Source organism: Hermetia illucens, chromosome 3 (assembly GCF_905115235.1).
Source record: "Hermetia illucens chromosome 3, iHerIll2.2.curated.20191125, whole genome shotgun sequence".
In the NCBI taxonomy this organism is placed as follows: domain Eukaryota; kingdom Metazoa; phylum Arthropoda; class Insecta; order Diptera; family Stratiomyidae; genus Hermetia; species Hermetia illucens.
This window is the reverse complement of record NC_051851.1, coordinates 11,590,003-11,612,397: the sequence shown is the minus strand read 5'-3', so window position 1 is coordinate 11,612,397 and position 22,395 is coordinate 11,590,003. Positions and strand designations below refer to the sequence as shown.

At 43.9% G+C, this 22,395-nt stretch overlaps 2 protein-coding genes across 2 annotated transcripts in view; one reads left to right on the top strand and one right to left on the bottom strand.

Annotated features, from left to right (window-relative positions):
* The window catches only part of LOC119650616, a 403,920-nt gene that overhangs the window by 258,553 nt on the left and 122,972 nt on the right, over window positions 1-22,395 (top strand).
* LOC119650615 overlaps window positions 13,296-22,395 on the bottom strand; it is a 112,436-nt gene continuing 103,336 nt past the window's right edge. The window contains exons 3-4 of the mRNA XM_038053498.1: window positions 14,181-14,291; window positions 13,296-14,125 (exon numbers count right to left, since the gene is read on the bottom strand). Of these exons, the coding sequence (XP_037909426.1) occupies window positions 13,896-14,125; window positions 14,181-14,291 (341 nt within the window). The 3' untranslated portion in view covers window positions 13,296-13,895. The remainder of the gene's footprint in view (window positions 14,126-14,180; window positions 14,292-22,395) is intronic.

Here is a 22,395-nt window from a genome sequence, read left to right as displayed (position 1 = left end):
AATGGTACTCAGCAACGTGATACCTTTATAATTGCCGCTTTGTGTGATATCTCCCTTTTTATGTATGTGATAGGCTTCGTAACTGCGGTTTTCCGTGAAGTTCTGTCAGCCCTACTCAACCCCCAGCGGTCACCACGTGGAGGTGTAGATAGGATGTTGTAGTAGAGCTGTTGGTGTTGGTTCAGCAGGGGTTTCCCAGGTTTTATGCTCAATCGTGGATACCAATCCACTTTTCGCCCTGGGACCTATACTACCCTTTGACCACCAGTAAGTGTCATAAAATGGGACGTTGAGGCACATGCACGCTTTACACGTTAGGAAATAATCGATTATACATCATTCATTCAAATAGTTGTAGACGTATTGGTCTATGAGGTGGGGTCACCTAATGAATAATCAGACTTCGAAATAAAGATCAGTTTTTGTATCCTCTGTTGCTCAATGAGGCATGCCGTAAAATCTTGACCTGCCATAATTTGTGTTGCCCTCACTGTCATTTTGCGAGATAGCTTTGGAAAATTTTCAGATTTCATATTTCCATCCTAGTACTGTTCACTTCATCGTACGGACTTTGAGGAGAACCAATCATCACTTTGAAGGAAAAGTGCTGATTACTGGCCACGTAATCTCCCAGTATCCTCCTCCCTTGCACTGTTAACTGTAAATAGTTCATAGGAAAAGTTACATCGGGAATTATATACTTACGCCCAGAGCGGCGGAATGCTATTGCTGGCGATCATTTTTAAGACGTGTATTTCTAACACTGCCGTCTTCGAGAGTGTCATTGGACTAGATCCCACTCAAGGACTCTGGTGCTAAGGCTATATCCGATTAGGACTCTCCTTTGTGTGTTTCAAATCTAGTTCTCCAAAGCGCTGAGCATATGTTTACAGTATTTCCCATCCAGAACGCAACAGTCGCAGATGTATAGGAATAGCGGAATAGCCTTATGTCGTTACTGCTGACAAGCCACAAGTTAGATCCTGTCACTCGTACCTCCTGCTCTGCCAATTTGTAAGCATTTGCACTCCTATACCAGGTGTACTCCTAATTAATTTCCGGTTTTTTTTGTGAATAAAACACATAATTCCAAGGGAACCGTAATAGTTATTTTATTCGAAATATTTTCCATCGCTTTCTACACATTTTCCCACTTTTCTGGTAATTTGTGAATACCACGCCAGTAGAATTGACTGTCTTTGGAGGTGAACCACTCAGTGAGCCATTTCCGCAGTTTCGTAGGAGTCGAAGCGCTTCTCAGAAAGTGAGTGGCCTAATGAGGCAAAGAGGTAGTAATCCGATGGGGTCAGGTCTGGTGAGTAAGCCGCATGGTTAAGCGCCTCCCACTTGACTTTTTCCAGCGTGTCGCGAACGACTTTCGACTTATGTGATGGGGCATTGTCGGGGAGCAAAGTCACCTTTTTCTGTTTTTCTTGATATTCTGGTCGGCTCTCCGCAATTGCTCGGCTTAAATCTTTCATTTGTTGTTTGTAGCGAACGGAGTTCACAGTTTCACTAAGTTTCAGCAGTTCAAAGTAGATCACACCGGTCTGTTCCCACCACACACGCAGCATGACTTTCCAACCGTAACGATTTGGTCGTGCCGTCGATGTCGATGCTTCACTTGGACTCACCTACAATTTGTTGCGTTTAAGGTTCTCCAAGGTAATCCACTTTTATCGTCTGTAACAATACGATGGAGAAAAGACTTTCTTTTGTACCGTTGAAGCAGCGTTTCACACGTCACTTTTCGGTTCTCCATTTGTCTCTTGGTCAGTTCATGCGGCACCCACGTTCCACACTTCTGAATTTTTCCCATGGCTCGCAGACGTTTCAAAATTACTTGCTGTTGAACTCCCAACGTATCTGCAAACTGTCCTTGCGTTTGCAAGTTGTCTTCATCCAATAATGCTTGCAATTCGGCGTCATCAAACGATTTTCGCTTGCCGGACCGTGCGGCATCGTTCAGGTCGAAATCTCCATTTTTAAATTGCCGAAACCACGTTTCACATGTTCAAAGTGTTAATGCACGATCGCCATAAACTTCCACAAGTGCACTCGGACACTTTTTTCCTTGATTGAACATGAAAAGCTATGCATAGTGCATATGCTCGAAATTCGGTAGGTACGCTGACATATTTAGCGCGCAATAAAAACTTGCTGGAGGAATTTTTTGGAGAAACGTCAACCCAGTTTAGACACTCGACAACAACTAAACAAAATGACAGGTATGTGTGACCAACAGCGACACAAAACATAGAACGCCCTCTATCAAAAAAAAACCGGAAATTAATTAGGAGTACACCTGGTATATATGCGATCTAAAGACCTGACATCGAGCGGGACCAAAAATGTGAGTCACATCTTTTCGCGTATCACGTTTCTTGCAGACAGCACAGCATTCTGTAATACGGAAGTCTTAGCTTCATCGAGAAGTTACTTCGTTATATTTTCGGAGACGCTGACTATGGCCGATTTTTGAATTAACATATGCACCTCCTACTTTAAGATTCGTCACATCTGGATAGTCTGTCTGATCGGTTCATCTGTCTCTTCTTTGCCTACAAGACAGCTTAAAATCCTTATCTCAAGGGTAGACATAGGTTCAACACAGAAAACTGCTTTCGCTTCCTGAACGCCCTGGATGACCCAAAGTGTTCTTATCGTTAGTTTCTGACCCAAATACCATTGGTTTGAGTCCACCTAGTGAATTTGACATCTACCACATCGTCTTTCAGTGTGGTGTTATTCCGGATTTCTGGAAGGAAGTCCGCAAAAGACTCTTCAATGAGAACTCATTACGATCGCTATCCAACTTCTGCTTTTGTTCCCGCATTCTGATGTTATTTTGATGCTATCGTTCAGATATAACTTCGCGTAAATTCTCCTGGAGGTAATTACCGGCAGTTCTCCGTCGTTTTCTCTTCGTCTTCTCTGGCTAATTATTTGCTCTTTTCTTTTATCCAGGTGATTAACAGGCAAGAGTTCCTCCATCCTCAATATGGACCTTCAACCGTCTGATGCAACGTCTAAACGACCGGGAGGAGGCATGTAGCATAATTTCAGAGTACAGATCAGTTAAAAGGAGACTCCACAGCACAAAACCCAGGAGCAAAGCTCACTGCAGCTTAGTCGACAAGGTGAATGGGGACCCATGTGCACTCGGTTACAAACTGATAACCCGAAAAATCGGGGCCTTGCGAAAACCCTGTCCACTTAAGATCGAACAGATGGATCGCATTGTACAGGCACTATTCCCTGCACACCCCGTACGGGATGATGATGGCAGTGCGGAGAGCGCCGAGGGCTGCCCAAAAAAGTTGGAAAAACCAGTCCTCTCTATGAAAAACGAGAAGCCACCAGGACCCAATGGCATCCCAGCAGAGGTATACAAACTGGTATTCCAATATCTGCCAGACGTACTGCGCATTGAACGTTTGCCTGAAAGAGGGCATTTTGATTACTCGTTGGAAGGTGGCGAGGGATGCTTGAGGGAAAGGCGACCCTAAGTTGCCGTCTTCATACCGATCACTTTCTATGCTTGACACTACTGGGAAAGTGCTCGAAAAGTTCTTCAGAAGTAGACTCACTGAAGCGATACGTGTTGCCGGAGACTTATCCCCACGACAGTTCGACTTTAGATCAATGGGATGCTGTCATGCAAGTCGTGGATTCCGTTCATCGAGAGGAAGCCTTTAATTCCGTAAGATAGGAAGACATTTTAGGCACACTAGACAATACTTTCCACGTGCCGCAATCTTCTTTGAGATGTTTCGATGGAGCTTAGTGGCAGCCTTTTTTATGAGAAGTAATCCTTACCTGTCAGGCAGCCTCTCTATCTTTGTGGTGCAAAATTTGACATCTTTTCGACTTCAGTTTGGGGTTCGTCTGTTTTTTTTGCCGCCAGTGGTATTACTATCTGTGGTGCTATTAGGTCCGCTATTTTCTGCTCTTCCCTAGTATGATATTGAGCCTTACTAGAAGGGCTCCGATTAGGAGACCATTATAACTTTGGGCTTCTCGAAAAAGGATCTTTAGTAGAATGCACTATTTTAGTCAGATGTAAGGCGATATCTCCTTCAGAATTTGCAGTCGCTTGAAAAGATCGTCATCTATGCAAGCAGAAAGGGCATGCAGGACGTTAATCAGGAGGACGTCTCAACTAACTTGCGCTCCAAATGTGTGGTTATTAACACGAGAGCCGTTTCCTCTAGTGTACTAAGGCAACAGCGCAACTGTCAGCTCATAAGCTATCCATTCCTAATCGTTAGTGAAATCTGAAGTCCATATCATGCATGGTCGTTGATGGCGCGATGGTTGAGGAAGTAGAGCGTTAGTTTCTCAATCCCATTCCTCTGGGTTCACATCCCAGTCGTCATAGGTGTCTGCTTTTGTCTCACTGCAGTGAGCTTGCTTAGCCTTAAGAATCAGATTGCATGGATGCCCTATACTCCACGGTGAACAGGAAATCCTGAGTTTGCTAGTGGCTACCTAGAGCTCCCAATTGGGATAGAATAGGCCCACTAGTAACTTCGTCGTGTGTGATTGAATTTATTGGATCAAGATGTGAACCAAGAAAATAGGAAATTAGATTAATTTCGTAATTTGTTTATTGCCTATCAAATCAACGAAATGATGACCACCTCAACAATCAAAGTCAAGAAACAAACTTACCGTAACTACCGCAAAATGAATTGCAAGAACTAATAACATTTTGCTTGAACCATCATCGCCAACATCATGGTAGTCGCAAAGTTTTCCGGGGGACATAAAATCCAAAACCGCATTAACATGCAACATGTGTACACTCAGATATGTGCCTTCTAACATCCGCGAAATTCCGAAGTAACCATTAGAATTGGTCATTGGCCAATTTATTTTCTTTACGACTTGCTTGAAACGCCAAGATCCAATTACGCCCCAGGTACGAGTACATACCCCATTGACGGTGGAAATATCAGAGAAAGGTTGAAGAGAAAATTAAATTTTTATTGAATTGAGAGATCGCGATCATACGAACGATCTTAGTGTATAGATTCGTAGATATCACGACCGCATATAGTGAACATTATCTTTATTGCTACCAAATCATGTCATTTCTCTGCAATTGGATCCATGATTGAGCCTTTGTTGTTAATTTTCCACTTTTACTCGGAAAGTGGGCAGTAGTGCACGGGACAGGGGGCGAGCAAACATTCAATCATTTTCAATCAAGTTGGTTTGATATTTAATTGGGTATTTGATTAGGTGAAATTTTTAGAAGATTTATCAACTATCTTGTAAAGTTGTGAGTTACTTGCTTGAAATTAACAAAAGTAAAGCATTGGGCTAGACAATAAGTAATTGACAAGATAGCGCATAAATGACATACTTACGTTTTGGGGCCAGAAACAAATTCGACTCTTGGTTTCGCTTTTAGCAATCGGCGGCATTTGGATTCATCATTACATACTCTAAATGAAGTTGTAGTCTAAATCATGCACTGCAAAATAAAGATACTGGTAGATACTCAAAGAGAGGGAAGAATGTTATATCCGGCTGGAAAAAAGATAACATCAGCAACGAAGAGACGAAGAGAGCGCCAGATTATTCAATCATCACCTGCAGAACGCCCAATACCCCAAGAGTTGGAGGATTACCCAGATGAGACGAATCCCACAGTGAATGAAAGCTCTCTTCTTCCAGATAGTTGCTGACCTATCTGTATCTTTTCAATCTCTGTCAACATTGTCGAACACACTGGACTTTCAGATGATCAACTCATCAGGTCAAAGTCAGTTGAGCATACCCTGCTAGTTTTGGAAACGGTGGTCTTACTCAGGATTAATTGCGAAATACCCCAAGTAACATGTCTCCTTCACGTAATAAACGCTATTCATTCCTTATGGTATCAAGGATTCGTTTATGCTTCTACCACACTTCTTCCAGTTAATTCTTAACTTTCTGAAAGGACCATAATATCTAGTAAGAATTTATCAGCAGGGGTTCTCTCCTTCTCAAATCTCGGCAATCCTCTTTTTGCTCCTTACCGCGAATATCACAAAAGCCTATATGCGACGGAACCCGTTTGAATTTATAATTGGTGGATGAAATTTGCCGATACTTTCGGATCTTACTGGCTAAGAATTTACCGTTAAAGGGTCAAAATATGATCCTACAAAAGAAAAATTGAGTTGACACTGATTATTTTTATTATTATTCTGTTAAGGAAAGTTACACTGCATCCTTTAAAAATCCATTGTGCCCCGTTTACTAGTTATGGTGTACCTATTAACCATGATATATTAAGCAAGCCTATAACCGTTAGGAATTTTAACTTTGCATCTTCTTTCCTCTCCGTACACAATCTATAGGCAGTGTCCGTAGATGTTCCTAGGTACTAGTTTACTCAGTAGTGAACAGTGAGTATTCCCACTATAATCTGCATGTTCTTCTTCATTATTTTCAACGGCGCAACAAGCGGTATCCGGTCTAGGCCTGCCTTAATAAGGAACTCCGGTTTTGCGCCGAACAAGCTATCTGTCATCCTGGCCTACGCCATTGCTCCATCACAGGCAAGGTCTGCTTCGTCCTCCTTTAAAATCGATGAAGAGATGATGCAACTAATATCCGTCCATATTCCAACAGTTTTTCCATCGTTTGCCGCAGAGAGAAAATCTGATCTGTTGCTGATTTGCCTGGAGTGAAGCCTCTTTGGTATGGACCAATGATGTTCTGGGCATATGGGGCTATCCGGCCTAGCAAGATAGCGGAGAATATCTTATAGATGGTACTCAGCAACGTCATCATCATCAACGGCGCAACAACCAGTATCCGGTCTAGGCCTGCCTTAATAAGGAACTCCAGACATCCCGGTTTTGCGCCGAGGTCCACGAATTCGATATCTGTCTGGCGTCCTGACCTACGCCATCGCTCCATCTTAGGCAGGGTCTGCCTCGTCTTCTTTTTCTACCATAGATATTTCCCTTATAGACTTTCCGGGTGGGATCATCTTCATCCATACGGATTAAGTGACCCGCCCACCGTAACCTATTGAGCCGGATTTTATCCACAACCGGACGGTCATGATATCGCTCATAGATTTCGTCATTGTGTAGGCTACGGAATCGTCCATCCTCATGTAGGGGCGAAAAATTCTTCTCTCGAACGCGGCCAAGAGTTCGCAATTCTTTTTGCTAAGAACTCACGTCTCCGAGGAATACATGAGGACTGGTAAGATCATTGTCTTGTACAGTAAGAGTTTTGACCCTATGGTGAGACGTTTCGAGCGGAACAATTTTTGTAAGCTGAAATAGGCTCTATTGTTGCTGTTATCGGTTGTGATTTTCGACCCTAGATAGGAGAAATTGTCAACGGTCTCAAAGTTGTATTCTCCTATCCTTATTCTTCTTCGTGTTTGTGTTTGACCAGTGCGGTTTGATGTTGTTAGTTGATTCGTCTTCGGTGCTGACGTTGCCACCATATATTTTGTCTTGCCTTCATTGATGTGCAGCCCAAGATCTCGCGCCAATCATCGCCTGCTCGATCTGGATGAAGGCAGTTTGTACGCCTCCGGTCGTTGTTTCCATGATGTCGATATCGTCAGCATAGGCCAGTAGTTGGGTGGACTTGAAGAGGATCGTACCTCTTGTATTTACCTCGGCATCACGGATCACTTTCTCGAGGGCCAGGTTAAAGAGGACGCATGATAGCGCATCCCCTTGTCATAGAGCGTTGTTGATGTCGAATGGTCTTGAGAGTGATCCTGCTGCTTTTATCTGGCCTCGCACATTGGTCAGGGTCAGCCTAGTCAGTCTTATTAATTTCATCGGGATACCGAATTCTCTCATGGCCGCGTACAGTTTTACCCTAGTTACGCTATCATAGGCGGCTTTAAAGTCGATGAACAGATGGTGCAACTGTTGTCCATATTCCAACAGCTTTTTCAATGGTTGCCGCAGAAGGAAACTCTGATCTGTTGCTAATTTGCCTGGAGTGAAGCCTCTTTGGTATGGGCCAATGATGTTCTGGGCGTATGGGGCTATCCGGCCTAGCAAGATAGCGGAGAATATCTTATAGATAGTACTCAGCAACGTGATACCTCTATAATTGCTGCACTGTGTGATATCTCCCTTTTTATGTATGAGACAGATAATGCCTCGTTGCCAATCGTTAGGCATTGATTGGCTGGCCCATACCTTGAGCACAAGTTGATGAACCACTTGGTGTAACTGGTCGCCTCCATATTTAACTAATTCGGCTGTAATTCCATCGGCTCCTGGCGACTTATGATTTTTTAGCCGATGAATTGCACGGACTGTTTCTCCTAAACTTGATGGTGGCAGTATTTGTCCGTCCTCTTCAGTTGGCGGGACCTCCAACTCGCCGATGTTCTGGTTGTTCAGTAGCTCATCGAAGTACTCAACCCATCGCTCTAATATGCCCATTCTGTCGGAAATCAGATTTCTCTCTTTGTCTCGGCAGGATGAGCATCGAGGTGTATAAGGTTTCATCTTGCTGACTTGTTGGTAAAACTTCCGCGCCTGGTGCGGTTGCTCCCTGTACTTTTCTAGTTCACAGACTTGTTGGTTCTCCCAGGCTTCCTTTTTCCGTCTGTGAAGTCGCTTCTCCGCTCGACGGAGTTCGTGATAAGTCTCTGCGCGTGCCCGCGTTCTTTGAGAGGCCCACGTATGTTTGTGGACCGCTTTCCGCGCAAACCAGGTACTTCCAACAACCATTTCGTGTGACCCTGCTAATTGAATAGTCCGCAGTCCGTTATCATTTGTATTTTCGTGTAAGCTATGGGAGCCGATGTATCGCCTGAATGCTGGCTCCTTCCCTACTTGGCTGTTAAAATCCCCCAGTATGATTTTGATATCATATCTGTGACAGGCTTGGAGGGTTCGTTCTACTGCCTCGTAGAGGCAGGTTTCTCCAGGAAACCGGTCCCTGTCCATTGCATCTCTTGCAACGCTGTTATATCAGCCCTATATTGGGACAGGGTATCGGCTAGCTGCTCATCAGCTTCATCTCTGTACAGGGAGCGCCCGTTCCATGAGAAAATGCGCAAATCGTTATTCCATGTTCGTTGCCGGGTCCGTCGTTTTAAAATCCGTCCTGTCCGAGTCTCCTGTTGTGGCTTCGTAACAAGTTGTTTTCCGTGTAGGGTTGTCAGCCCTACCCAACGCCCAACCTGGAGGACCAGTTGGTACAATTTGTCCCGTTTTTAGGCTATTGTTTCTATTACTGTACTCAAAATCGTACATGCTGCAAACGAAAGACTTTATTGTCGCGACAGTGTCGTCGCGGTCAACTGAGCCAATGAAAGCCCTCTGAAATTCCTATTTGTCCGTTATTACTTAAAATGAATGTTGGTTCCTTTAAAAACAAGACGGAAAACCGGAAGCTTGACGCTTCAGGTATAAAAGGTTTTGTGTTTCCCTATGTTAGAAACATAACGCAGTTCTCCATTGGCTGACAGCATTGACTCGAGATATTTAAATTGCTCAGTGCTGTCAGCTTCAATAACCTGCCCAGAACTGAGCGAATTAAATATCTCGGGTCAATGTTGTCAGCCAGCCCTAGCGGATTATTACAAAAGCCTTTGCGATAAACTGGACACTCGGGATGTCGAGAGAGATATGTATCGACTTGCTAAAGGGCGAAACAAACGCATACAGGATATTGAACACTTCCGTTGCCGTAACGAGAAGAACGGTACTTTGCTTTAATAGACCATTAGCTAATTAGCTTTGTACTGATGAAGGGAGTAAGTTGCTCCCGAAATATATATACATAATAAAATAAAATTGTAGTTGGGATTAAGCTAATGGTCTATTAATTTTGGACTTAACTACAAACTGAAGGCGATATCTAACATGGTACTTTGCTTACCAACCGTCGAGTCGCGTCGGATAGATGGCGAGAATGCTTCGAGCAGATTTCAACTAAAGAATTTGGTCATCCTCCACTTTCACAATCATTGCCGACATTTGGACCAGTTCCACCTGTCAGCGCAACTGGTGCTCAGAGGTGGCGGTGAAGAAGATGGGGCGGCACCCCTGTCGGCCAAACCAAAACCAAGTGGCTGAGCAGAACCTCCATAGTGGTGGCACCGGGAGACGCAGTACTCACTTTCGCTTGCCGGCCGTGATGCAGTAGGCCTAATTAGGGCGTTCAGATCCGATTCTGCACGGTGACACATCTGAAGTGGCAAATTGGTCACGAAACCTTACAAGGGGTATACTGGTACCATGGGAACCGGGATAGCCCCTGGACTCTCATACTTCGGGTGAACTCCCGTTGTATGTGAGTACAGCTCGGTTATTTGCGGTAGGCCCCTCTAGTGGGAGTTTCATGGTGGTTGTGCTCAAACGAGAAAAGACCTTCGGGCTTCGGCGTGGTGTTGCGTTTCAACACGGGTGCCGTACTCCTTAGTTCGGTAGAGATTTAGGTAATTCTTGCATCCACCAGTATGAATGCTAAGCCATGCACTTGGTGTAGACTGGTACCGTTGTTGGTTGTCTCTGCGGGGCTCTGATTGTGGTCACAAAATCAATCTGTGTCTGAAGAGGGCCGTAGAATTAATTCTTCACGACAGGTACCTACGTTAAACACCAAAGGGCTTAACTGTCAGCCCAACTGAAGTCGAGGAGGCAATAAACGAATGAAATCGGGGAAAGCCACAGGACCTGACGGCATCGCATCTGAGCTCTGGAAACAGAAGAGCTCGTGCGCTGGGTTCAATTGCTCTACCATCAGTAAAGTTCAAAGTGTGGCGGGTGTATTAAAACCGCTTCGTGTCTATGTTGATCTTCATAAAGGAAGCGCCCTTTCACCATTCCTCTTTGTTCTTGTTATGGACGCCGTCACACGGGACATCCAACGTCCAGCGCCCTATACACTGCGTTATGCAGATGATGTTTTCCTAGCATCTGCTATGCTAAATGATCTCGAGCAGCTTGTCCAAAAACGGAATGATCACCTCATGCAAGACGGTCTCAAATTGAATATAAACTACCATCACCGAGCGTGATCCAAACATTACTAAACATTAAAACGTCACCTAACATTACAACATCAACTAACATTACTGTATCACCTATATTGTCGTAGCATCTAACATGATCGAGTCACCTAATATCGCCGCATTACCAAGTATAAAAATACCGCATTACAAAAACGATGTTGCAATATGATATCACATTTCGAAACATCACTTAACACTATCGCTCCGTCTTGTTATAATATTCGAGTCACAGCGGCAATTGTCGATGGCGACGCCATGAATGAGCTTGCTTTAGGCTGGTTCGGACCCGCTTTGGGCTTTTGGCGATCTTGTGAGTGATAGGCAAACTTTAATTATGCCAAGCAATGGGAAGTAATCGCGATAATCATGATTCCATGTTCTTTACATGTGAAAATATTGTACTATCTATTATCTTATGAATTTATGGGATCTTTGTTTTTTTTCTGCATTAATCATTGATACTTATTTGGTGCTGTCATATACTGTACGTTATGAATATAATAAATGCTGGCTGCTGTGTTTTAATATTTGATATTGATGATATAACATCATACGGTTACGCTAGTAAAAGGCGATATTTGTGATATCACTTTTTTCAAAAAGTGATGTATCTTCTGGGCAGCGAACAGATGTTAAAAGCAACAAGTTAAGGGAAAGCGGAGGGCGGTTGAAAGAGTCCTATCCACCACGAGTCCAAGAGTTGCTTCACGACGTTGGCCATGTGAAGTCTGGTGTTGTTGTAGAGCAGGCGTGCCCGTCCTTTCATTTTGAATCGCCCTTTGTTAGGTTCCCAGAGTGCCGTCACACGATGATGATCTCTCCCTGAGTCACATATTTCTTCGGAATTATGCTTTTTTGATACCAAAGCACAAATGCCATGATTTTCTTGTCCGAAATTATGGTTTGAATTTCTTTGGTTGCTGCTTTGTGTATCATATAATGCGTCTTTTGACACCTTTTTTACGTTTCAGGTGTTTAGTTGCCAAACCAGTTTCACCTCGAGTAACAACGGAGTAGCGAAAATTATCGTACCACTCTAAAAACTCTTTGGAAGTTTGCACTCTATTCAACTTGCGTTAATTTGTCAGTTGTTTTACAATTCGTCTGGCTAGACAATTTCAGACATCCGAGAGTTTCTGTGATTGTTTCATGGATCAAAAACCTGAAGATTTGCGAGAGCATCGCAGAAACTTCATCTAACATGCGATCGTAACAAACCATTTTCCAGAATTTAGTCAGTCGCGGTGGAAGGTCTCGCGCTCGTCTAAATACTCCCTAAAAAGTACCACCATTTTGAAAATCGCGACTCCACTACTCTTGTAAGATTCGTAAACTTTCCAATATCAAAATGACCCTTATTCTTTTTCCCGCATAAGTTGCACATTCGTGCCCATGGTGACGTGCTAGTAAATGTATTTTTACCCAGCAGATCGGCGCAGGTAATTGGGAGATATTTACTTGTGCATGTGCTACTGCTATTCAAGGAAAACATTTCTGTTTTTCGGTCTCGGTGATATCACATTACCTACTAAGGTTGTATTTTCTGCTACTCTAACTTAGTGGTAATGAAACAGATTTAATGTCGAACAAAGCGATTCGAATCAACAGGTTGATGTCACCTAACCCTGCTCTTGCTGTACCTAGTAGGATATAACGTGGTGTTATCTAAAATATTTAAAGAACGCCACTAAGGACGCAGTAAAATAATTTTTCCAACAAAACTATATCTGGAGAAAACTAACTAGGCTCCATCAAGAATATAACAGAGAGTGCTATTATTGAGGCAAGATAAATAAATGGAGTAATTATTTGGTACACTAGCGCCTGTCTAGACCTAACCTAAATTTTTCCATGTTATGCCAAATTTAGCTAGGACCACGCTACTCGACTAGGTTCGGTATGTCAGAGCGACTATACACGTAAAACTATTTTATGGCAAAATGTTTGTTGGAACAAGGTTTGCCAGGTATCTTATGACCTTTCAAGAATTGTTAAGGTCCTCAATTAAGGTCTTTTAGATATGATTTTAAGGTTGCTTATTTTTTTATGGAGTTACAGTTTATATACCTAGTTTTTAATACGAATTTGATGTTCCTATCCAAATATCGTTGTTGAGTATATTTTATTTAATTTTGCTATCAGATATGCAGTATTTCGGGAACCATTTGTTCCCTTCTTCGAAACAAGTTGTGAGACTTTAGAAGGGAAAAAATTGTTCCCGAAATACTGTTCCTAGATACGGTAGAAAAACAAAATTTATGGAACAATCTTTTTCTAGCGTAGTATTATTTTTTTTTATTTGTTTTTATTGGAATAAGACCATTTTGTACGTCAGTTTTGAACAATAAATAAAATTTCAAAAACAATTCAAAGTGAAGTAGGTATGCATGTATATACATGAGATTTTGTGATTAGAATAAAAAGATAGTACGAGTATTAGTTCACGAAAGGAAACAATGTTACAGATACATCAATCAAAATTAATTTACTGTTAGAGTAAAGTAAAGAGATTTTTCCCCAAAAATTTTAAAATTTACATCACTTTTACGCTACAATTTAGGGGAAGGTAATTATAAATCATTCTATTCTGTGCGATGTTCTCATATGACCAGCTTTGAATATCAAAGCACCGAAAACTACTTAATGAAATGAAGAATGGAAAGTTGAGATATGTATTTGTGTATTATCACTAATGACAGGCTATTGAGTCAAATTATCCGTTTCATAATCAAATCTGCGCAATGAATTTTCAAAGGATTGTCAATTTTCATAATTCGCTACTTTAGGCATCTAAAATTTTACAAAGGATTATCTGAAGTATTTAGACTATTTGTCACTAACTTCGCAACCCTAAAGATATGTACATGTCTGGGGACGAATTTATCTTTTATTTATTAAAAATATCATCAACTAATTGTTTGGTGATTATCCGATGTGGGCGGGTCGGATTGACCTTTGGACGCTGGTATAATCGGGCGTTGATTTCATAGAGCCTGGGTGACAGGTCGCAACGAACATTGAACCACCAATCGCATACGAAAACTGCCTGGGAGAATTGTGTTCCGTTGGGACATAGAAAACTAGCCTGTCTGCCGTCTATGTCGCAATAGTGCCAACCTGAAAGATTTTTTTAAATGTTTAGATTGTTCATTCAAAAATTAAGTGAAAATACCTTGACATCTAGTTTCCATGTCAGCAAAGAAGCCTGGATAAGGTTGTTCATCACAGTAGAAGTTGGTGTAGGGTACAGCTGACAAAATTGGATAGTCTGTTCCAGGTCGACCTAAAAGTGAAAGAGGAAATATGTATTTTGAGGTAATGTCAAGTAATCCAACTTTTTCATTATTAAATTATAAGCTTTGTCCCAGGACACTGATTTTTTTCTGTCAATTTGATGTCCCCCCAACCGTGAATAACTTTACCGGGTTGCTTGGTAACTCAAAGCGCTTAGGCCTCACCTATTACGCTAATTGTACTGCCCCTTGGGACGCTTATCTAGACTTCATCCTTCATGTGACGTTCGCAAACTTTTGCAAATCTTAGAACGTTTCTCAGAGGCTGAGATTGTGCAGTTTCAGCGTTGAAGAAAACCTTTCCGAGACATTTTCAACTGAGATCTGAGTCAGTCAATTGCATATGAAATCTCCGGCTCTCCTCTCTTTGCTCCACATATAGACGAGATAACTACCCTGTTTTTCATTATGCGCCAATTTAGGGGATCGGGTACTATTTAACACTCTATTACGCCTGATGGAAATCAAATTCCTCCAGTCGACTGCATAGGCGAACCTTTTAACTGAACGTTAAAAACTGCCTCTACTTCCATCATTATTGAGCTAGACCCTTGTCGAGCCAATATCTCAACTACCTCGTGTTGTCAGCAGTATTCGATTGCCGTGACTCCCACATACGGAAGATTTCAATTGGTGGCGTAATCGCATAAGAGCCGGACCCATCTGTCAATCGTGTTTTTCTTTTGATAATTACGACAGATTACGAGTATCTCTTTTCAGAGACAAATCTGGGAATTACGTCATCAGTAAGCTTATGAGCGATATTTGCCCAACGATTTTCAGATCGACGCATGCTCATATGATCCCCTTTCCAAGTGAACAAGGATAGAATCAGAATACGGGGGCTGAAATACCAGATGTGATACCGGGACGCCCAAATAAAGTGTAACCCTTTTCAAGTGGCGCGGCTGACGGTCCGGAGACGACAACTCCAATACCCTGTAGTGCCCCTGTTTTGAAAAGAAAGCCCAGTCAGAATCGCTAGTCTTGAGCAGATAGATTCGGATATGAACCGAGTGCAACTGCAGTCGACCGTTCTAGTTAGAGTCGCAGAGGAAAGGCTTATCAGGAAAGGCGCAGCAGGGGTGAAACGTATGCGGTCGGCAACGTTCCTCCAGAGGAACGTCAGCAAAGGCGCTAAAACCGGGCTAATGGAACTGGAGGAACTATTGGGTCGCATCTCCTTGTACAGATTAATGTGGAGAGCAGCAGAAGACGATTGGCGAGCAGAAAACACTTCCCGCGGAGAATGCTGCTTGTGTCAAACGGACGGCACATAGCCCACTGCAAAGTGAACTGAGGAAAAAGCGGAAAGAGGACGACGTGCCTGAAGGTGACTTTATCAAAGTAGTTTCCAGGACCCAACAAAAGAAGACGAAAAAAGAAAAATGGAAACAACTGACTACGCCGCCAGAGACCCGTCTGTCCAAAGACAAGGAAGCTGCAAATCAAAGGCCAGTACCAGAAAAGACGAGGAAATGAAGAAGGACTAGACCGTCGGCTCTGCTCATTAAGCCAACGAAATGCAAGACATTTGCGGAAGTTGTTAGTGAAATCCGCCACAGAATAAAACCCTAAGACAACGGAGCAGAGGTGTCTTCCCTACAGAAAACGAGTGGTAGCGGGGTCCAAGTCGAACTAGTAACTAGATAAGTAGCAAGAATACGTTCTGCGAAGCGGTCGAGGGGTTATTGGAGGAAAAGGTTCTTGTTTATAGCCTAGAGACCATGTGCTCTCTAGAAATCCGGGGTCTTGATTGCCTCACAGAAAGTCGAAGTGGAGTAGGCGACAGTAGCCATCGATAGCAGTACACTCGGTGCCAGCTGCAGTACCGCTGTGCTGACACCAACTGCAGGGACTTCCTGAAGCGAGATGGCAAACGAACTAGTGCTTCCAGCCTGGAATCCACTGGCGTCAAGCTGGGTGTAGCGAGTACCAGACCTACCAGAGATAGTACTTGTAACCCGAAATCCTCGACGTTGGAGGATCCTTCAAAAGTAAAGACGAACACGAACGTCGGTCACCGGAAACCGACTAAGAAGCGAAGGTCCACTGGTGTCCTGCTCAAGAGCCAGTACCAGAAAATTATGCATGTTCTCACCAAGATTGCTAAGAATAAGTAGTCCGGTACTGTTGACGAGCGGGATAAAAAAGACCTCGGTAAATACCCGACGATTGTTGAGGAATACAACAGCAACGCCTGGCAGACGAGCAGAAGGCGAAGCCCATCGCTGTGAAATGCAATCGATCTCAAGAATAGGTCAAACAAGGTCGCAAGCGGAGCAGAGTGGACAAGTGCTCGGACGCTAAGTAACATTTCAAGAAAAGTAGGCAGCAGCAGTCAGCAGACGTGCCACGAACTACGAAACCCTTCAGCGACGTGGCCAGGAGCCGCTTACGTGTGGCGCTGGCGGATGGTAATTCCACTAGCGGCAAACTGTGGACCAGACTGTGGGAGATGGCCATTGAGCATCTTCTGGACGCCAAAAGCAAACACACGAGATCCATTCTCTGCTTTGATTCCTCCCAGGTAGTCTGTGGGTTCCAGAGTTGGATACTTTTTAGTCTAGATCTCTCTAAAGAGGTCTCTAAAGCCTTCAGAGACTCCAGAAGGGTCGACTCTTCGGTGTGCAAATTGGAAAGATTGGCACAGACGAATTGGAGTCAAAGGTCGGGACTCTGGAAAGGGCATTTGATACCGTTTTTAAAGTCTCGTGCCCTACTAGTACAGCAAGAAGAAACTACCACCGTGATGGAGTGAAGATTTCTCGAGCCTCAGGAAGCTGACCAGGAAAATCTTCAACATCTGCTACAGGCATAAATATTCGCAGTCATACAACGACTGCCTGAAGAAGTATAAGTCAGCCATCAAGACTGCCAAGAGGCGGTCTTGGTTGGACTATTATCAAAACATCGAAAGCACCAGTGAATTCGCGAGGCTCAATAAGATTCTGTCCAAAGAACATAAGAGTCCATCCTTTCTTACAAAGTCGGAAGTTTCCTGGACGGAAACTTCTGATGAAACCTTCAAGCTGCTGGTTCAGACGCACTTTCTCATCAGCGAGGAGGACTGAGAGTCAGAGCCTTGCTTGGAGGGTTTGCGGCCATTCCAGCTGTGCGAGACTATCAAATCGATATTTACGGAGGATAAGATCAACTGGACTATAAACAGCTTCTCCGCATATAAATCTCCAGGCCCAGATGGCATAATTCCGATCATGCTACAGAAGCATCAGGAAAGGATTGTGCAGTGGCTTGTTGAGATTTACCGGAGCTGTATCTCTTTAGGATACGTACCACAGTTCTTGAGACGCGCTCGAGTACTTTTCATACCGAAAACAGGCAGGCGCGGCTATGAGTCCGCGGAAGACTTTCGACCAATCATCCTGACCTTTTTCGTGCTGAAGACCCTAGAGCGCGTCTTGGACATCCATTTAAGGGAGATTATGAAGGAAACGCCTTTCTCTAAGTCCCAACATGCCTACCCCAATGGAAAATCCACAGAAACCGCTCTCCGCGAGGTAATTGGCACGGTTGAGTGATCACTGCAGTACAAGCAGTATACCGCAGCTGCCTGCTTGGATGTAGAGAGAGCTTAGTAGTACCAAGGAGAGGTATCTTACCCATTGGATTATATTCATGCTAAATACCAGGATAATCCAGTCGGATCTGGGAGGCTACCACTTGACCAGAGCTGTGAACAGAGGCGCGCCCCAGGGTGTACACTGCTGTGGTGCATCTAACCCTAACGCTCTGTTTTATGGTGGCAGGCTTTGAGCAAAGAACCAATACAACGAGGCTTATTAGGATTCAAAGAACCGCGTGTGCAGGTGCTACTGGAACTTTGCAGTCCTGCCCGGCAGATGCTCTCAATGCACCCCTGCATCTCCTCCTCCTTGACCTCCACATTAAATACGTTGTATCGTGTCATGAGACTACGTGAGTCCGGATGCTGGGCGGCGAGGTCCTACGGTTACTGTAACATCCTAGACGAAGTACTTCGGGAAATTTGGGCATTCCCTACGGACTATGCCACACACACCCTGAATTTCACGAGAAACTTTGCTGTGGACTTTCCTACCAGAGCAGAGGGGAAGGCAGAGTTCAGTGTTGCAAGGTTATGACACAGTATTCTTTACCGATGGATCAAAGATGGTCTGTGTGGTAGGTGAGGTGGTTTTCTCGGATAAACAGTGTATCCGAGTCGTATGGTCTCCCAGGTTTCGCTACTGTATTCCAAGCCGAAGTACTGGCGATACTGGAAGTCTGTCGATCGCTGAAGCATGATCCGAGCCCCAAACGTAACATAGCCATTCTGACCGGCAGTCAAGTGGCCATCAAGGCCTTGTACTCAGCGACGACATCCTCTGGGCTGGTGGGACAGTTTCAGAGACGCCCTAAATAAGGTGGGTGGCACGCTCAAGGTTACTCTCCTCTGGGTTCCCAAGCATAGAAACATACGAGGGGAATGAGGGGGCTGACAGATTGGCCAGGCGGGGCTCTGCTCTTGGTAGTTCTTCGCCGGGTACATTCGGTGTCTCGCTGGCGACTGTCACGGGCGGAGTCTACTGCCACTAGTTAGTAACCAGGGGCCTTAGATGGTGAAGGCTTACCAGCTGTGCCAATTGGGGTCCTCAGAGCGGCCACTGATACCTTTTTACCTACCTAGTCAGCATCGCTTGTCTTTTCTGGATCACCTAGGTTTCGATCTATTTTTTCTCTATTCCATCAATCTACATTTGGTTTTCCAAGAATAAATCTCAAAATCTGAGCAATCTTCCTTCCGTCTCTAGTCTCTGCCCCCGTTTAGTAGTGGGATCCTCTCGCCTGGTTCAAGTTCGCCACTTCCCTCAATCGTTAACCTGGTCCAGATCAAGTTTAAAGGTTATCAAATGAAAATAGAGTAATGACTTTCGGAAGTAAGGATTATCGAAGCCAAGTCTCTTTGCATGGTATTCCTCGTAAAAAAAAGATACCCGAAGTTCTATAGAATCATCATTAATTATATCTAGAACCACCATTAATTAATTGTATCTACAAAAACAAAAGATAAACTTTTCAAAAATTAATTTCAATTTAGTAACTATTCCCTTGTGACTTTTCATTTTCATGACTACACGGTACCCAGCCTTGAAAGCGGAGATTCAGATTCTACAAAAAGATACTACTTTGTGTGTGTATTGTCTCATTATGTCAAATGATTACTGCGGTGCGCACAGTAAGCTCATGTTTATGCTTTGCATACTATCATAATTGAGTTGCTGTTCGCCTTGAAAATTATTACAACTGAATGGAGCTAGTTACACACAGCCGGCGGCCAAAAAATTAAATATGGCTCTACCTTTCTGGTCAGGTGCTAATGTTAGGTTTTTTTGCTGGTGACCTGCTTCAAGGTTGATGAGGGATTTGTAGAAATACGAAAAGATATCTAAATTTATTTGATGGCTTTAATTCGCTTTAATTTTGGTAGGTTAAGCTGCTCAATGGTGAGGACACCCTACTTATAGTTTGTCTCGGGCATCATAGAATATCACCAAATATATTGCCTTCTCAAATGATTCCTTCTGATTTTCTCAGAACATAGTGTTCTTAGTATTCAGCTCTGGTTACCTGGGCCATTTTGGAACCGTTAAGTGTATCTTTAATACTCGCTGTTGACATTTTGAAGCTTTCTATAACCGAAATAATGCCACGGGCATATATTGATCAGATAAGAACATTGGAGACTCTATGCATTGCACAAGGCGTTGACATTCAGTTTCATAGCCAATGCAAGATTGCATTCAACTTCTAGAAACTGGAAGATACTTGACTCCTACAAAAGGAGATTTATAAGGGGTTTTCCGAAACTCGCCAAGCCTTTGACCAACTCAAGGAGAGGTCAAAATGCTGAAATTAGAGCTAATCAGTCGAAACCAAAACAGATCGAATTTGGCGAAACTGAGCTCAAGGCTTTTAATGATCTCAAGGAGCTCCCAACTTCCTCAGAAATTTTCACGTTTCCTGATTTCGGGAAACCTTTTATCCTAACACCGGATGCATCTAATCATGCAATTGGGCAGTCCTGTCGCAGGGGGAAATTGGAAGGGACAGACCAATTACCTACGTGCCAAGGACACTAAACAAAACAGAGGAAAATTATGCTAACAACGAAAAGGAAATGTTGGTAATTGGTTGGGCTCTGGACAATCTAAGAATATATCTTCATGTAGCGAAAAAGATAAAAATTCTGACAGACCATCAACCATTAACCTTTGCAATTAGCAGTAGTAACCATAATGCCAAGCTCAAGCCTTGGAAGGGAAGAATTGAAGAATATAATTACGAGTTAATCTATAAATCTGGCAAGACCAATGTAGTAGCTGATGCTCTCTCTAGATTACCTCTTGTAGCGAACACGTTAACTTCTAGCTCTGAAATGGTACATAGCGCGGACCAAGACTGCAAGTATTGATCTCATCCCACATTGCGAAGCCCCTCTTCATCATCATCATCAACGGCGCAACAACCGCTATCCGGTCTAGGCCTGCGTTAATAAAGAACTCCAGACATCCCGGTTTTGCGCCGAGGTCCACCAATTTGATATCCCTAAAAGCTGTCTGGCGTCCTGACCTACGCCATCGCTCCATCTTAGGCAGGGTCTGCCTCGTCTTCTTTTTCTACCATAAATATTGCCCTTATAGACTTTGCGGGCGAGATCATCCTCATCCATACCGATTAAGTGACTCGCCCACCGTAACCTATTGAGCCGGATTTTATCCACAACCTGACTGTCATGGTATCGCTCATAGATTTCATCATTATGTAGACTACGGAATCGTCCATCCTCATGCAGGGGGCCAAAAATTCTTCGGAGAATTCTTCTCTCGAATGCAGCCAAGAGAAGAGAGTTCGCAATTTTTCTTGCTAAGAACCCATTACCTACCATTACCGCCTGCTCGACCTAGATGAAGGCAGTTTGTACGTCTCGGGTGGTTCTTCCCATAATATCGATATCGTCAGCATGAGTGGACTCAAAGAGGATCAAATCTCCTGCATTTACCTCAGCATCACGGATCACTTTCTCGATGGCCAGGTTAAAGAGGACGCATGATAGGGCATCCCTTGTCATAGACCGTTGTTGATGTCGAATAGTCTTGAGAGTAATCCTGCTGCTTTTATCTGGTCTCACACATTGGTCAGAGTCAGCCTAGTTAGTCTTATTAATTTCTTCGGGATACCAAACTCTCTCATGGCCGTGTACAGTTTTATCCCGGCTATGCTATCATAGGCGGCTTTAAAATCGATGAAAAGATGGTGCAACTGATGTCCATATTCCAACAGTTTTTCCATCGCCTGCCGCAGAGAGAAAATTTGATCTGTTGCTGATTTTCCTGGAGTGAAGCCTCTTTGGCATGGCCCAATGAAGTTTTGGGCGTGTGGGGCTATCCGACCTAGCAAGATAGCGGAGAATATCTTATAGATGGCACTCAGCAACGCGATACCTCAATAATTGCTGCACTGCGTGATATCCTCCTTTTTATGTATGAGACAGATAATGCCTCTTTTCCCACAGGACAAGGGGAAGGCCGGAGCACCAGGAGCGTGAGGAGGAATACAGGGATATGCGAAGCAACCTTAAGAAGGCCATTCGGAGAAGCAAGCGGGAATGCTACCAGAAGCTTTGCATGGAGGCTAATACGAATCCGTGGGGTACAGCCTACCAAGTTGTAATGAAGAAGATCCGCGGGCGAAAATCACCTCAGGTGACATGCCCACGGCTCTTGTTGCAAATAATTGCAACTCTTTTCCCGCAGCAGGAGCAGGACGAAAGAGAACCCCAACTGGCAGCTCAGCAGGACGTCTTCTCGATCCCTGATGTTACCGAAGAGGAACTTTTGGAAATCTGCAGACGTATTGGGGACAGCAAGGCTCCGGGATTGGACGGAATTCCGAACAGGGTTCTGAAGGTGGCGGTCAAGGCCAGACCAAGGTGGTTCGCAAGCACATTCAAATCGTACATGGCGGAAGGAGTGTTTCTCGCCCAGTGGAAGAGGCAGAAGCTGGTCTTGCTACCGAAGCCCCGAAAACCACCCGGCGTGCCCTCTTGATATC